This window comes from Manacus candei, unplaced genomic scaffold (assembly GCF_025592945.1).
Source record: "Manacus candei isolate 608988 ecotype Guabito, Panama unplaced genomic scaffold, ASM2559294v1 h1tg000048l, whole genome shotgun sequence".
NCBI lineage: Eukaryota > Metazoa > Chordata > Aves > Passeriformes > Pipridae > Manacus > Manacus candei.
In genome coordinates, this window is record NW_026138096.1 from 7,706,067 (window position 1) to 7,723,285 (window position 17,219).

Consider the following 17,219-nt stretch of genomic DNA (forward strand, 5'->3'; position numbering starts at 1 on the left):
GAAACTTGCCAGTGAAAGTACTGCTACATACAGTTCTGAAGTGCTTTTCCAGTGTGTGTGTAGTGGCTGCTCAGGAAGAATGTGACTTTCTTCTGGGACTTGGGGGTGTAGGAAGGTTCCCCACAAACAAGGGGTGCAGTTTGTGGTATGGAGAGGACTGATCTGCTGTCAGCTCCCTGAGCAGGATCCATCTCAGTGGGTAGTTCCTGGCAGTGTTGTACCCATATGTAAGGCTGCTGCATCCTGCAGTGGTGCTTCTGTGGAAGTTGCCCACCACTGCAGAGCCTCAGCCCACTGAAGGATGGATGGCCCCACACAGGTCTGGGTGGAACAGGTTGTTGTGTTATTTACACAGACTGAGATCAAACACCCTGTGCAGAGACTTGTAAAACCTATAAAGCTTGTTGAGAGCTCTCCCACCTGCAGGGAAGGGTCAGCCCTCCACTCCTGCCTTACCTGGAGCCATTGGAGCAGCATCTCTGTGAGAGGCTGCCAGGGCTGAGTGCTGGGCCTGGGGCTGTGTCCTTGAGTCTGATGTTTTACTTGCTGGCAGTAACCAGCTCAGGTTAAGGTTCTGTCTGACAGTGGGAAGCCTGGTCACTGCCTTGCCTGTGCCTACCCAAACTGGTGATACCAGACTGGAGGAGGCTGCCCTGTCTCCCTGCACCTGCCACGAGGCAGGTCAGCACCAACAGACTGTCACTGCTGGAGACAGGAGGATGAGAAACTGTCCCTGGTCCCAAATTGACACAACCTGGGCCACTGTGAGGAAAGCTTGAGGGTTTGTGTTAGAGCACACTAATTCTTGGCTCACCATGTTGGGTCCTATTGAGGATCCTGGAGCACAGAGGACATTGGCTACACATGACAGTGAGCACATGATCTGCTCATGGAACTTGGGGTGTGTGGAACATCCACAATCCTACATGAGTAGCTAGCTGTTCCCTGAATTTGGGGGAGGATGTGACATGTGAGGTGTGGCATTTGGCTGTCTGCTAAAGGAAATCCTCTCTCACAGGGGAGGTTTGGCAATGCTGATTGCTAAATGATGGGGGCACAGTGAAAGGGGGGAATGTCTCAAAGCAGGGCTGTGAGGTGAGGAAAACATGGAGACACCTGTATCCTGAGGTGGCACAGCAAGCAGTATGGCCACTGGATAACATGTGGAAATTGGGTGGGGCCTTTCTAAACTTTAAGCCTTCACCTCAAAATCATCATCATCAGGATCCTCAACAAGTTGATGCATCGAGCCGGACACGTTGGGGTCCGGGGGGGGAGTGAAATGCTGATTTGGAAAGCTCTATGCTCACCAGAGGCTGCATTCTGGTTATGGCCTTGTGGTCTTAGTTAAAATGGGAGCTGCTCTGAACTGGGGACTCTTCTGGGGTTGTTTTTCTTGTTCTTCTTCTTACAGGAAATCTCGTGTGTCTACAAAATGAAATCCTCTCACTTGACGAGGTCACAGGGTGCTGGCCCACAGCCAGGCACGGGGTTCCTCCACTGCTCTGCCTGTTCCTCCCTGTGAGCCCATCGCTTCCCCCCGGACACTCCTCCTGCATGAATTTCTGTGTGCTGCGAGGAGAGGCCTGGATCTGCTCCTCTCAGTGTCCAGTTTGTGCTACGCTTTGAGAGGGCCAGTATCGTCTTAAGACCTGCTGCAGCCTCCGAATATAAACCCCCCTTTGTTGGGGAGAGGTTGACTTGACTGAGCCGCATGATCAGAGTCAGGTGACAAAATTGGGCATGAAAGCAGAGGAGAATGAGCAGTTGGGTGAGGGCATGAGCTGCTGATCTTGCCTTTTGACAAGCTGCTTTACTGCTCAGGGAAAAATGAGTGCCTGGCCCTCTCCTCTGCTTTGGAGCTTGACCACGGCGTGTTTAACAGGTAAGTTCTCCCGACGTGGAGTTCCTCTTTGCAGGCTGAGCACGGAGCTGGGTAAAGCCATAATGGGATTGTGAAAGCACTGGGCTTCACTGAGTCGGGGTGCTGCAGCTGGCAGGGCAAGGGGGGAAGGCAGGAAAGGAAATAAGTGTTAAATGATAGGCAGTGTTGGAAGTGGGGTGAATATGGTAAATGTAAAACCTTGCTTTTATAAGAAGAAAAAAAAAAAAGGAAAAATAGAGCTGTATTACTCTGCGTATTGAGGACTTGCAGGGGCCTCTTCGTGGCTTTATCTTAAACCCTAAGGAACAGGATGCCTGCCTGTAGGGTGGGAAGGATCACCTCTGTAACCTACCCTGACGTCCCCAAGGCTATTTGAGGCATCACACGTAAAATGACCAATCCTTCAAGTATCCCTGGAGGTACTTTGGTTGATTCACAGTGCTCCTAAAAAAAAAAAAAAAAGGCTCTAGAAATCAAAATTACTGCTCCCTGGAATAGACAATATAAGAGCAGGACAGGAAATAGTTTGTCCGGTGAAGCTGAGGTTGTTTGAGTATTGTTTTTTCACACCTGTGACACTATAACTCGTAAAACAAACACACACACTTTATTAGATGCTCCAAACTAGTTTTTTTCAGTCGGCTGACTTCTTTTTTTTTTTCTCCAGAAGTTGTTAAAATTAATGTAAAAAGTGCTGGCTACTGAAGGCTATTGATGGCTACTGAAGTTTTGCAAGCAACTCTTTACTGTTTTAGTAAAGAAATTATTATCAAAGAGTATTTTCAGTTAAAGAAACAATGCATCTTAACAGTACCACCATTTAACAGCAGAACCAACCAAACAATGAAAGCTTACATATTCAACTAAAAACCCAAACAACAACAAAATTCACCTCGTTAATGGTAGTCCAAGGTGTTCAAACCCCTGCAGTCTCTGGCTGGCAGAGCTGAGCTGATGGGTAAGGCTGCTCTGTGGGAGATCAGACTGTGATCCCAGCAGTCTGGGAGGTTTTTCCGGGAAAACTGGACAGTGACTTAGTGGTAGTGTTTACCATTAGTTTAATGAATCTCGGGGCTGACTCAGTTCGTTGCCAGAGGCAAGGAAATAGCAGCAGACTGGCTTCAGCCCTTAAGGCAGGGGAGTCAGATGACAGGAACTGTGCACCTCAGTCCTGGGTGGAGGCATGGCCACAGTAGAAGTATCCTCTCTGGGCACTGTGGAGCTGCTCTTCTTGCCTAGGACCAATGCTGGCACTTCCAGGTCACTTGGATTTGAACCTGGGGCAGATCAATATCCCACAAAATGATCTCTGCTTTAGGGCTACAGCAAAAAAGTGGGCAGTGGCCCAGACAGCTGGGTGTTCATCTGCTTTACTCAGTAGTTGCACAAAGATGGGCTTTAGCACTTGGTGAAGCACAAAGCAGGCATTTCAACAGGAGGGAGCATTCCCATCAAACTCTCTCCACGTGATCTCAACTTTCTAAGGACTCTTTTGTGCAGTGTCCTGATCTTGCTGTAGAAATTTAACTGGAGTTACCATCAGCTTGGTCTGCATGTTGTTGTTGTTCATACCATGGTGGTTCTAAGCACTGGTACCTGCAGTGCCTGGCCTTGCGTGGACAAAGTTGAGGGACAAATCAAAGGCTGGGGGTGAAGTAGGGTTGGGGAAAAGCCTTCAGGGACTGTGGGTCTGCAGCTGCCTGGCCCTTGTGCTGTCACCCCTCTTCTCACCTTCCTCAACCTACATCCCCCTGTTTGGTGTCAGCTGCAGTTTTGGAGCTTCTTGAAACCCGTAAATTGATTTCTTAAGATAGTCCTTTTGCTTTCCATGCCAAGGGGCACTCAGCTGTGTGGGAGTTTAGCACATGTGGGCTGGTTGGAAGAGCATGTTCACATGGTATCAGCCCTGGTCTCATACTGGTGCTGTAAAAGGTTGGATGTTTTCAGAAGCTGCAGTTACTACTAAGTAAATCCCTGCCCTGAGTTCCTGACCCCAGCTGATGGGGCTGACTGACCTCAGTTGCTGTGGCAGGAGCTGCCTGTTTTGGTTCTGCTTTGCTTCCTTTGCTTAGTACCACACTACTAAAGTAAAAACCAAGCTGTTTAATTTCATGGGTCTCTCCTCTGTTCAGAAACTGGAAGATGTCCCCCATGCCTGTGACAAGAGATGGCTTCCATGAGCAGAAGACATTTCAGTCCACCACATATCATGGCAAAACAACTTGAGCTGCAGTAACACCTCCTTTCTCTGGAGATTACAGCTATCCACTCTCTAGTGGGGGATTTCAGAATCAAAGCAAGTCTTGGCCTGCAGGTTCCCTTCTGGCTACTGGATATATCTCTAGACAGCTTTAAAAGATCCCAAACCCATGACTTTTCTTGGCTGATCCATTTAAGGGAGAAGGGATAAAACAACCAGCTACTTGACAAGCATCTTAAATCAGATTGTCATGAGCTCTCAGTGTAAACTGTCTCAAGGAGCTAACCAAACTGAGTGTTTCTGGCAGTTCTCACACCCTTCTATCTGGGAGAGTCAGGCCTCCTGGACATTGGCATCTACTTAGTTTGTGGCCTCACGGACCCATTAATTTAGCTCCTTGATAAGTCTCTTGTGTGCCAAGGATGCTCAGATGCTGACTCAGATCCTTGCTCTGCAGTGAATCACAGCAGATGGGAGCTTCTGGATGTCAGACAAGGACACATGGTTTAAGTAGTTGATAAAGACCTAATGGGAAGCCACCGACCAAGGGAGAACAATAATTTTGCCACTTCTTATGTTTTTTTCTTCTCTTAGGTATTGCTTTAGGCCAGACAATCAGCACTGAGGTTTCTATTGCATCAACACCAGTGCCTCCCAGTACACCCAGCACTGAGGTCCCTATTGCATCAAGCCCAGCATCTCCCAGTGCAAGCACCACTGCAGCCTCTGCTCCCCCAGCTGCCACTGCTGGATTGGCATCAACCACTGCAAACTTTGTATCGTCCACAGCAGCTCCATCTGCTGATCCAAGCACCATAACCCCTGCTCAGGCTCTGCCCACCACCACAGATGTGACCATCCTCAGCTCTGGCAGCACAGCTGCCTCTCGAGTATCTACAGGACCAGTGGGTGCATCTGCTGGTGCCTCAACGTCCCCTCCAGGAGTGGCCACGTCTCCCGGGGTCCCGTCGGCAGCTCCGTCCCTCACCACCCCTCAGCCCTCCAACTGCAGCAGAGTGAACGTGACAGCCTGTTCCTCCTGCCCCCCAGGGACATTCCCCAACGAAGGTAAGAGTCCCTGCTCGCCCTGGATCCCGTGTGAGATGGAAAAGTGACTTGTCAGGGGAGGTGACACCAGCACGTGTTCTTATGTTGGAAACTTGGACAGGCAGCAGGAGAGGGAGATAATTCATCGCACCTTTCTGACATTAAAGACTTGGCCTTCTCTGGCCTTGTGCTGTTGGTCTTCCCGAGGCTTCCCAGTGGGATGACAAAGCAATAGGATTGTGGCACAAAATGTAACACAAGTGTAACTTGATTTATCGGGAGAAAGATGTTATTTTTAGATACATTGCCAAATACAAGGTCAGCTTCCAGCTGTCTTGAATGTTTGAAAGAGAATCTCTGCTACAGAAACAGCCTTTTCCCTTGGGCTTGAGAAAATACTTGATCAACTTCTGTTGTGGTCGGGAGTGCATAATATTACCTTTTCCAGAAGTTATTTATGTTGTAACATGGTTGGGTTTTGTTTTCAAACACAACTACCCCACAAAAAAAATCTCAAAAAACCCCAAAAACAAAAACAAAAACCCACCACCAACAAAAAAGAATTCTCTAAAATAAAATCCATGTACTTTTTGCTTACACCTCCCACCCCGCTGCAGGGCACTTTCAAAAAGGGGAGTAAGCAGCTCTGATGTTTAGGATAAATCTGCAGAGGACAGGAGTTAATTCCCACCTCCCTTGTGTGCAGAACATTCATCCACAGGGTCTTCTCCTCTTGCCTGTGCTTGATTGTGCAGCACCCAGGACTGGCTCCTGCAAGTAGTGGGCTGGCAGGTCTGACATGTTCAGCTACAGCAAATCCCTCCCAATTACTCTGCATGGTTTGGATTTGTTTTGAGAAGCAGAGAGGGATAGAGTTTGCCTGGTGGGAATGCCATGGTACCTGTGCTCAGAGAAAAGCTGTTACTGCTTAAGGCATATCCTCTGCTCCAGGGTTTTACTCATCAGTTCTGCTTCCTGCAAGCTTAAGTTATCAGTAATTCAAAGGTTTGGGTTTTCTTGGGATTTTTTTATTTGTGTGTTGGAGGAAAAACAAGGAAAATGTTCCTGTCCCCTCAAATTAAAGGAGGAAAAAGCAGTGACCTTAACTACTGGAAATCCACATTAATAGACTTGACACCTTAGATCATCTTAGAGCTGTTCTTCAGCTTGCTAATGATGCACAGCAGCATAATTAGCATTAATATTGCAGTTCCTACATTCTGAGGGTGCCTTGCCAGAGGGGCTGCATCCCAACCCTTCTGTGTTCATGGCAGTGACCCGTCCTGACGAGCACAGGGCTTTCACTCAAGTCTTACAGCCCTGATCCTGACTTTTTGTTCCAATTTAGGCACCTTGAGCTGCTCATGCTGTGCAGGGGGCTCTTGCACAGACCCCAGTGCCTGCAGCTCCTGCCCACCAGGCCACTACCAGCCCCAAAGTGGGCAACCATCCTGCCTGCCCTGCCCACAGGGGTCTTACACCAGGTAAGTGACTGAGCCCCTGGCATGGTGGGAGGTGGATGCTATTCCTCAAAACACTTCCCAGCTGGCTAAATCTCCTTCTTTGGGCTATAGGAAGAGTGCTGCAAGGGTTGTTTCTCATAGGCTAAATTCTCCTCATCAGGAAACCTTGGTGTGGATATCCTGGTGCTGAGGGCTGCCCAGTGGCTGCTCCATCCCTCTGCAGGCTACCCTTTTATACCCTCATGGTCTTTTGTGTGTACTAGGGGGGAACAAGTCTGTGTTGTGATGAGGGGACACTTGGGAGCGAGGTCTGGGTTCATCTTCTCATCTTTTCTCTAGGATATCTCTGGCCAATGGGCTCCATCTCTGTGCTTTGCTTGAGTATTTTCTCAATCCCTGTTTTCTTGCCCCCAAGGGATCTCATTACATTTAAGTTGCTGGCATCTAAAGCAATATCCTCAGCTGACAGGGTGTGGAAAAGCTGACAAGACATCCCAGACAGAAACTCTGCCTTGCAGTCTCACCAGGCTGCCTCATCCACTTGTACATCATGCTGTACAAGTCCTCTGGCTGCAGGGACATGTGGATATGCTGCTCTCCCCATTTTCCATCAGGTTTTCCCTTGTCTGCAACCAGTGGGTTCCGTCCCTCAGGTGGTTGCAAGGACAGAAGGGGTGGTCAGAGCTTCCTAGGACAGTGTCCATCACAGAGCAGCTCCATTCGGATCAGTCCTGGGGAGGGGGAACAAATTCTGCAGGGAAGAGTGACCAAACTGTGCAGTTTGTTTGCAGCAGCCCCTGAATTTGGGGTGCCAGCATCCTCCCCCTTCTTGCAGTTTGTGCTGTGAGGACCTACCTTAAAACTTTACACCCAAATTGCTTTAAAAAGGAGCAGTCCCCAGGGCACCACACAGCTGCTGCTGTCGGGATGTGGGAGAGGGCAACACGGAGCCAGGGACCAGAGAGGGTCGGTGAGTGGTGTTGGGTCTGTGTGTGCCAGAGCAGGGACATGGATATGGGGGATATGGAGACTGGGGGTTCTGGGGGGTGCAGTGTGTGCATGGCCATCTCTGTGGCAGCTGTCTGGGCCTTGGGGCTGCGATGGGATCATTTCACATTTTTGTGGTATTTGGACAATCCAGCCTCCCCGGAGCCTTGAGCGGCTCTGGCTGCCACAGGCCCTGTGTTGGTTTGTTTTAAGCAAAGCATTTGCTCTGTTTCCAACTGATTTTTGTTTTGGTTTTTTTTTTTCTGCAAATCTCGGTCAGCCTGGGGGTTTCTGAAGGAATTAAAGAGCACATCCTTGTTTTCCTCCAAAGCATCCCTGAGAATGTTAACAAATTCTTATACCCCCATGCTTGTTGTGGGGGGTTTGGCTCTGTCAGTGATGAATGTAATAGCTTCCTCTTTCCCTCATTTCCTTCCCTCCTCCTAGAGGTCTAACATATTGCATCCCCTTTCCTACAGTCCCTGTTATTTGAGGTCAGGGCTCTCTCACATGTCACTGCCTGTGGCTTAGCTTCTGATTTCCAACAATGGAGCAACTCTTCTTGAAATGGCTGATGGATGCTGAACAGCAAACACCTTTCCAATTCAATTTAATATTCAAATGTGGATTTAAGAGTCTGACTATAAACCAAGGGTTTTTTAAGCCTGGCCACAATGTATTCTTCAAGACCTTCAATTCAGGCCTTCCCTTTCCACGTAGCTCACAGGCACAGGGCATCTCTAATGTTAATAATACAGGAATATTTTTTTTTCAGCGGACCTTTAACATTCAGGCCAGTTCACAATAACTGCCTTTTTTTTTTTTTCTGCCTGAACTCCTGCTTTATAATGACTCTATTTCTAGACTTGTCAGTGTTGTGCTCTGCTCTCTCCTCTCCAAGCAGATAGAGGCTCGGGTGACCTAAAATAGCATTCCCCTCTGCTCCCTTCTCTCCCAGCTTCCCAAGGAGCACCATGTGCCTTCCCTGCCCTCCTGGCCATTTTGCTGATGAGTCTGGGGCTGCAGCCTGCAGAGCATGTGAGCAAGGTAGGCTTTGGTCTGTATTCAACCCAAATGCATTTTCATCAGGCTACCTGATGCTTTTTCCCAGGGCCAGATGCAATTACCAGGTAACTTAAAAGCACCGAAGGGTAAACAGGTTATTTTGTTCAGGCTAAAAATAACACAGCAGATCCCTTCCCATTCTGCTATTGACATTTTTATGAAAATGAAAAGAACAGAGCTTGGAGTCAAGCTTGTGTTTCCAACAAGCTAATGCTAACACTGCAGTGAAAATCAGGAAAGGAGGTTTATGAAATTCAGTTATAGCACAAGGGGGAGGGGTGTGTCAGGAAAATAAAGTATTCCTTCATTTTTAATGGCAAAGATGAGTCTAAATCATCTTTGCTTTCACTTAGGCAATCTTCTGCAGCCTGAATATTAAGTGTAATGCTCTCCTTATTCCCCAGGTGTTAAAACTGGAGTTTCAGTGAGGTGCTTTGCACCTGGGTGATGCCACATGAGCCTGGTACAATGTGTTTGCAGATGAGGTAACAGCGTGTGCAGAACAGAACAGCATTTACTTATGCCTAATTAACACATGCAGTGCAACAGCTATTCTGCACTAGAATGGGGTGCTGCTCGAACATGCACAGCTGTTCTTTGGAAAATCCTCCCACTGAACCACTGGGTTGGTACCTAAACCTTGGCTGTCACTTGCTAATTTCAGGAGGAACAAAGTCTGGCTGGTGACAGCAAGGAGGTCTGTTGCTCCCTTTACTCAGCAGATTTGAACACTGTGTTAGGTCACAAGGGAGTCTGTGGGGGTGGCCCCTAAATCCTGCAATTATAAATGTAAAAATATCCTTTTTCCCTGCAGGGAGAGGGAGGTGGGTTTGGTTTGATCCTCTCTGCTGCAGCCCCTGCTGTTTGGTGCAAATCTGTGTGGATTTGAGGCAGATCTTACCCACACTGCTTTCAGCTCCTCTCTGAACGTTAGTTTTGTCCAATGTGGCCCCACGGCCGTGATAATTTTTGTGCATCATCAGGTTCCTTCCCAAAACCTCCTGAATTCCCAGGTGCTGTTCTCCTGGCTTTCCTGCTGGTGTGGCAGGACTCACAACTGGGGTCCTGCCAGCCCCTGCCCACACCATGGCCACTTTGGGGCACTTCACTCCTTGTTGTGCCTTGGGAAGGGTCAGTATGTGTCCTCCTGCCCATGAGGGTCCTCATGGTGCAGGGAAGGAGGGGGAGTGAGTAGCTAATTCCTGCACCAGCAGAGCCATCCTGGTTGGTGGGTCTTGTGTCCTTCCCCTTGGGGGCAACGAGATGCACCCCAGACTTCCTGGGATGAGGGAACTCCTGGAAGGGCTGGGATGACCAGAGGGATTTCCCCAGGTCAGAGGCTTGCTCCAGCTGAAGAACCCAGGAGATGGCACTGGGATTACCTATTCCAGCTTCATTCCAGTTCAACCTGTGGTGCTGGGAAGGGTGACAGATCTCTCTGTTTCCCTGGTGAGGTTTTGGATGTGAGAGTGACACCAGGGCAATCTGCCTGATCCCTCCATGCATCCCTCAGTGTGGAAGAGGGCAGTAGGGAACTTCTGTTGCTCTTTCAGAGCTTTTGACAAATAGAACCCCAAATATCCTGAAATAGCCCATGAAATGCCACCTGAAGCATGTTATGGGGATTTATTTTGTTGCTTGTAAAACGAAGATGAGCAAATACACAACAATGTGTGGCAGTGATGTGGAGGCAAGACCCTGAAGCCTTACTTTACTCTTTTTCAGGTTATTTTAGCTCCAAGCAAAACTCATCTTTTTGTCTTCCTTGCCTGCCGGGATCATTTTGCAAGTAAGAAGCCTCCTGGGACACTGGCTCTCAGGCAGACAGGGAGAGGGGTGTTTCTTTTGGCCACTGAGCTGCAACCACCAGTGCAGTGGCCAAAGACAAGTCATCTGCCACTTCAGCTGTGGAGATGTTAGTGCTGACCCTGGTGAGAGAGGGATGGTACAATGAGGGGAGGATCCTGGCTGGATGCAGAGGTCCTCTGGGATGAGGTGGCAGAGAATCAGCTCACAACCTGCCTTCCCCATTCCCACTTTCCATCATCACTGCGTTTCATGGGCACTGCACACCCCTGGGATCAGACTGATACTGGCACAGAGATGGAGCTGAGAGTTGCTCTGGGCTTTACAGGTCAAAACTGAGCCGGTAGTTTGTTTATCCTGAATCAGGGTGAGCAGAAGGCAGTGGAAAAAGTACCCTTGCTGAGCTGTCACCCTGGGGTGGGAGGGAAAACCTGAAGGAGGTCCTGGCAGGTACCTCATGATGGGCCTTGACCTACTGCGTAGGGATGCCTGCACAGGGGTTGGGGTGTTTATGTCCAAAGCAGGAGAACTGGCATATGGATACTTACCTTCCTTCTGATTTCCCTTGAGCTCATTTGTCCTATGTTATGCAGCAGATCTCTGCTGAACCCTGCTTAAATTGCTATGGGACTTAACCCAGGGCTTAACCAGCTGTATTGCAGGTCTAGCCAAGTTCTAACCAGTTCCAGCCAAGGAATGCCAGATAAGGCAAAGTGACTTCTGGGTAGCAAGTTCTTACAGGTTTCATTCAAATAAGCAGTCAGAGAAGACAGAAATGCCATCATGTGCCCAGCCCTAGTTAGACATGTGTCCAAGGCCAGGCTGGATGGGGCTTTGAGCAACCTGGTCTAGTGGGAGGTGTTCCAGTTGGCATTAGATAATCTTTAAGGTCCCTTCCAACCCAGACCATTCTAGGAATCTATGGTTGCATGCAAGGAACTGCACTGGAGACAGACACTGTGGATGCCCATAAAATGGGAAAAGCTTAGTTCCCAGTAGACCCTGAAGAGTCCAGTCTATACATACATAAGAGCTGGCTTTTGTGGGCTGGGCTGGCCTTGGAAGTGCTTGTCCTACAGCATGTCCTGCCTCCTCTCCCCTCCCAGCACCACCAGCTGCACGGCCTGTCTGCCTTGTCCTGGGGGGCAAGAGGCTCCTCGGGAGGCGTCGGAGGACTGTGTGCCCTGCCAGCCAGGTAACTCTGCAGGGAGGGTGGGGCTGGGCTATCCTGTCTGGGAACACATGGCTTCACTGCCAGTGGAAGTGGCTTATTCCCGAGACTCCTCCCATTGGACCTGGAGGCTGTGCCTCCCTGCCCTGGCTGGCGGCTGCAGAGCAAAGCAGTGAGGGCTGGTGCTGGGGCGTTTGACTTGCTGATGGAGGCTCTGCCTGTGCCAGACCTTCCTGCCGAGGTTAATGGCTTGGAGGGAGGGCTGGACCCTGGCACGCCAGGGCACCCAAAGCCAGGCTGGATACATAGTTCTGGCTAAAAAGCATCTTCATCAGTGGTGGTGGCTTTGCTGAGGAAAGCACAGAAGGGAGGATGCTCTGCACTGGCAGCAGCCTGGGGCAAAGGGGACAGTCAGAGAGGGGATGTGAGGACACGGCCCTGCGGGAGGGCAGAGCGCTCTGGGCACCCCCAGTGGCCATGGCCAGCCTCCACTTTGGACACAGCACCAGGGGTTTCTTGTAACCAAGTTTTAAACGTGCAGAAAACCATTTACCGCTTTGAGACTTGGAACCTCTGTGACCCGTCGTTCCCACAAAGCTTAGGAAACCAAGCTGTGCTTTGAACTGTGCTCAGCAAGTTTCAAACAGCTGGAAGAGATGTTTGAATCCAGAACTGGAGTGGATGAAACACTGGTGACCTCCAGCTCCAACCTCCCATCTACTTTAAAGCCAGAGCTCACAACTAATTCCTTCCCCCACCTACTCCTACTCACACCTACTCTTTGCCAAGGTCTGACCCCAGATATTCTTTAGTCCCTCTGTCCCTGTTTGTTCTGTTCTGCCCCTTTGCCACCGACCCAGGACCAAAGGCCAGGCTCAGTTTTTGTTATGCACATAAGTCTTTAATGCTCTTTCTCCTTGTGGCTTTGAAAACTAAATCATCCATATGCAATTGCAAAGGTCCTGGGGTCTAGTCCCAGATCTTAATTTTGCGCTTATTTGCTCTTTAGGTACATTCAAAGGTCCAAATGACAGCAGGTGCAAGGTCTGCAGGACAGGAGAGTACCAATTACAGCGGGGCAAGGAGAGCTGTGACCTGTGCCCAGAGAATCATTACTGCCCTGTGAGTCCCCATCAGCTGGTGGAATAGCCTGGGTTAACAACAGAGCTGTCCCATGACAAACCAAATACACTTCAATTAACTTTTTTTTTTTTTTTTAATCTGAGCTTCTTTCCTTTTTTTAAACGGAAAGAGCCCTGATGGAGGGAGATGGTTAAAATTATGACACCAGGAGGGTGGTTTTTTGCTACCCCTGGAGCTGCCCACTCTCCCTGGGCCATCAGGGGATGGTGTGTCCATTAATGAGGGGGTTGATGTATGGACTTGCTGCGTAATGACACCTTCTGCTCTTCCCCTACTCTAACACCACAGGGGCAGACAGGCTGAATTTAATGACAGCAGGTTCATTTTTTGGTTATTTTTCTTCTGGATTTTCCTTTTCAATGCTACAGTGTCACCTCCCTTTGCACTAGTTACCTTCTGCAGTTTGCTGGTGCTGAGTTACTTCTTCTCTTGGGCAGAGCCCAGATGTGAACCCGGTCAAGTGCCCTCCTGATGCCTTCTGCCCCCGGGGCAGCACAGAGCCCACCTACTGCATGGAGCTCTTCCTATACAAGGCAGGGGACTCCTGCCAGCTGACCCCTGTGATGATTGTTCTCCTGGCCACCTTCTCTGCAGGTGAGCATCAGTCTTCTCTGTCCTGTGGTAAAACTAGACACCCCTCTGCAGCTGGGCACCTTTCTGTTAAACCAAGTATTCTCTGGATGGTGTATTTCGTGTTTCTGGGAATCTGGATTGCTAATGAAGGTCTTTCTGGCTGCTTTCAAGGCCAGTGATAATCCTTTCCCTGTTGATATGTGTTAACAGCTGTACTTTTTCTGGATCAAAGCTTGTTGTCTGCCCCTGGGAAGCAGGTGTGCATATGGACCCCACATCAGGAATTTCTTGACTGCCCAAAAGTAGGAAATAAGGCCAATTTCCTTTTGGTATGAGACTTTGCTTCCTGAAAGCATTTCTGCCTTAACTTCTACCACAGCATCCAGCAGGACTGGGGGCTGCCAGCTCGTGCACTGTTGCTTGTATTGATGCCATAGTGCATCTTGTAACCAGCAGAATGAGATAGCCAGCACCTGCTGAGTGTGGGGAGCATCCCTCATCCCAAGTGCCACCTGCTGGAATTAGCTCACTAGGGCAAGCCAATGCATGGATGAGCTTTTCTGCTGGGAAGCTGCACCATGAACAATCATTCCAAGACAATGTATTTGCACTTGTAGTCTTAGCAAAGGGAAAAATAGAGTTCTGTTGGTTTTAATCAACGTTGAGGGGAGGTTTAATTGGAGAGTCATGATGAAAATGGGCAACTATTACTGCTATGGATTGCAAAAAGGGCAGATGAGGAAGCTGGGAAGAGGGATTTGTCTCCCATGCCCTGGCAAATGAAGAGAAATTCTTAAGTGTGACTTAACGCTACCAGAGGAAAAAGTCTTGTGTCAAGAGAGCTAAGTCACAGAGATGACTAAGCCATCAGAGGATAAGGAATATCCAATAACCCTCATATCCATGGCTTTCTGTGTTTCAAGTGTGTATGTACCTCCTGAAGACCCATTCTCCAGTCAGCTCACTGTTGTTAAAAGGCAGGGGGAGATAAAATAGATGTGCTGTTCCCCACAGTGAGCAAAGCTCCTTCTCCAACAATAAAGCAGCAAAAGTCCCCATCAAACTCCTCTCCTGGTGGCAAAGGAGAGGATTCCATGGATACATAGAGGAGACAAGGACAGCAGGGTCTGGAGAAGCTCTAACAGCACTGGCTGACTGCTTGTCTCCCAAGAGCAAAAATGCCTGGTGGGAGCAGATGAGGGTTGTTCTCACAGGCTGTGGCTCGGAGCCATGTGAAAGCTCCTCCACTGACCCCTATCCCCCTCATGCCAGGCTGTAGTCCAAAAATCTGCCAGATGCCATTTGAAGCGAATATTAATTTGAAAAAGTAGATTAAAATGAAGTGTATGAAAAGCCCGTCCACAGAGGCCCACAATGGCCCATTAACCAGCATTTCTGATAAACAAGTCCGAGGGTGAGAGAACAGCATTCCCCGGCGCAGTCCCGCCTCTCCCAGAGCTTGCTACAAGGAGGGGGAAAGGAAACAGCCCACACAGGAAAACACGAGTATTTCATGGCTGGTCTCACAGATCAAGTGTTTAGCATGAGACTGTCTGCTCATGCAGCCTAAATTTGGGCATATTTGTCTGGCCATATTGCATCACAGCGACAGATCTGTGCTCTTCTGTTCAGATCAATTTTCTCTGATGATGCTTCTGCCAGAAACAAACGAACAGAATGTCGCAGTACTTGAGATTTGCCAATTATTTCCATGTCTATGCCCAATCTAAAAGTAATTTTTCCTGACAGCCCTGATGATCTCAGTCTAGACTCAAAAGTTAATCTAGGTTAGTTACTTCTTGTGCCTCAATGTGAGCGCTGCTCAGAGCAAACTAATTTCTCAACAAGAGTCTTTGGTGGGATCTGCAGTGGATAGGATGCCAAGTAGAAAAGAACAGTTCCATGGAGCAGAAAGCTAATGGGAGTAGGAAAGCAAGTTACTGAAGTATTTCATTAAAACCTGCCATTATTCCCTGCAGCTTCCAGAGCAAAGCTGAAATGCCGGAGTATTTATTATTATTGCTAGACAAACCTCTTTTTGGTGGTTTGTTTTGAGGGTTTTTTTGGGGGGGTGTGGGAGAGGCAGAGTACGTAGGAGAAAAAAACCCTTATGTTACTGGAAGAGAATATCTGGGTTGGGAAGCCTCAGAGCAAACATCACCCGGTGCTTTCTTTACCTTCCCATCTGAGAATGACTACCATTCATCTCTTTCCAGGTGGAATCTTTGTTATCTTTCTAATAATTCTGAGAAGGCGGCAAGACTCTGGCAGGAAATCACTGAAGTCTCTGTTGCTGCCCCGAGGCTCAGGACGACACTCGACTTATGGGGGCATGGAGCACACAGAACCAGTCTATGCTGGATGGTAGCACAGGACAGGCCACCAGCAGGCACCTGCCTCTCCTTTGCCTGGGGCAAAACAGATGTGTGTGTGTGTATGGGCAAGGTGTTTAACCACAAGCAACTTATTTCTGTATAGGCAAAATAAGTGCTGAGAAATAAAACTCAGTTTTTGAGTTGTGGCTGCTTGTGCGAACCAACCCAGCTGCCTGCTCTGCCACACTGGCCTGATGTGTTCCCCTTTCAATTCCTGGCTTCATTCACAAGTAAATACTTTTCTCCTTTCCCAGGGGGAAAAAAACCCAAACAGAAGCAAACAATTACGTCTCTCTCTCCATTTCAATAGTCATCTCAACAGAGGGAGGACTGACCACTCCAGCTATTGAAGTTCCTGTGACACAACACTCCCTTCCATCCGAGCATGAATTAACATGAATGTGCTTCTTTTTACTAATATGTCATTTGTATTTTTTTTCTCATTATCAAATGGGTATGTCAAGGGAAGGAAAAAGCTTTCCCTTTTCTCTCAGCTGTGAGCAAACGTGCAACTAAAATAACGGTTGATTTTGGGACAAATACATCTCTTTTGTTTCCTGCTGTAAGGTGGTCCTTCATACTAGAACTACAAAAGCAACTCAAAGGGAGCAGCATGGTGCAGGCACAGAAAATGCCTTGCAGATTTTTGCATGCTGAGGAGATGGGCCTTTATGAGACCCATTCCCTAAATGCCCATGCAAAGTTCCTTCCCTGGTCCTGGACACTTGATTCATCCCCCACCCATGAGAGCAGCAGGTCTGGTTTCTACCTGTTTGCTCTGCCACTCCAAGCCTTCTCCTGTGCACCCAGCCCAGTTTAACCATCTTGTTAAACTGATGTGATTTGTGTTTTACAGGGATGATTTCAAAGTGTGTAGTTGGGTGACTCTTCTCTTTTTAAACTTGCTTTTGCTGTATTTTCCCTACTGTGCTTTTTCTCTCAGTGATATTTGGTCAGTGCCCCAGGCACTCAGAAATGCCATTGACTGTACTGGAGTCAGGTTCAACTGCTCCATGAAACCAGTACCTGGGGCCTCTTAACCTTCCCACCTTCCTTTTCCTCCTATAGTGATGTGCACACACGTGCTGTGTAAGCCCAGACAGACCAGCCAGCTGTGACCCTTCGTGTCAGGGCTGTGCTTCACCAGCTCTGTGAGTGCTTGTAAAAATAGTACCTACTATGAAAAGATCCACGCTTTCAAATGACTCTGCACTGAGGTGGGAGCAGGTGGTACTTCTACTTCAGTCTTGCACTAATGGGCCCCTGGAGCAGCTCAGTCGGCTGAATAACCCAGCTGTGGGGGGTTAAGTGGTTCCTGCCCTCAGCTGCTCATTCTCTCCCCAGGGGAGGTGTTAGTGTGTTTCAAAAAATATATAAAATATATCAGTGCTCTGATCTCTCTCAGCTATGTCAGATGAATAAATGGATGGCAAGAGAGGTACATCTGCCATTGGAGACAGACAGGTTGCCCAGAGAAACTGTGGATGCCTCATCCCTGGCAGTG

The 17,219-nt window shown here is 48.6% G+C and overlaps 1 protein-coding gene across 1 annotated transcript; it reads left to right on the forward strand.

Moving 5' to 3' along the window:
• Nucleotides 1-723: 723 nt before the first annotated feature.
• LOC127476110 (uncharacterized) lies at nt 724-16,245 on the forward strand. Its single transcript, XM_051798606.1, has 9 exons — nt 724-1,885; nt 4,680-5,153; nt 6,481-6,616; nt 8,541-8,629; nt 10,373-10,436; nt 11,560-11,648; nt 12,634-12,746; nt 13,205-13,361; nt 15,557-16,245. Exons 1-9 carry the CDS (start codon nt 1,831-1,833, stop codon nt 15,706-15,708), a joined length of 1,329 nt encoding a protein of 442 aa, XP_051654566.1. The 5' UTR covers nt 724-1,830; the 3' UTR covers nt 15,709-16,245.
• Nucleotides 16,246-17,219: the final 974 nt, after the last annotated feature.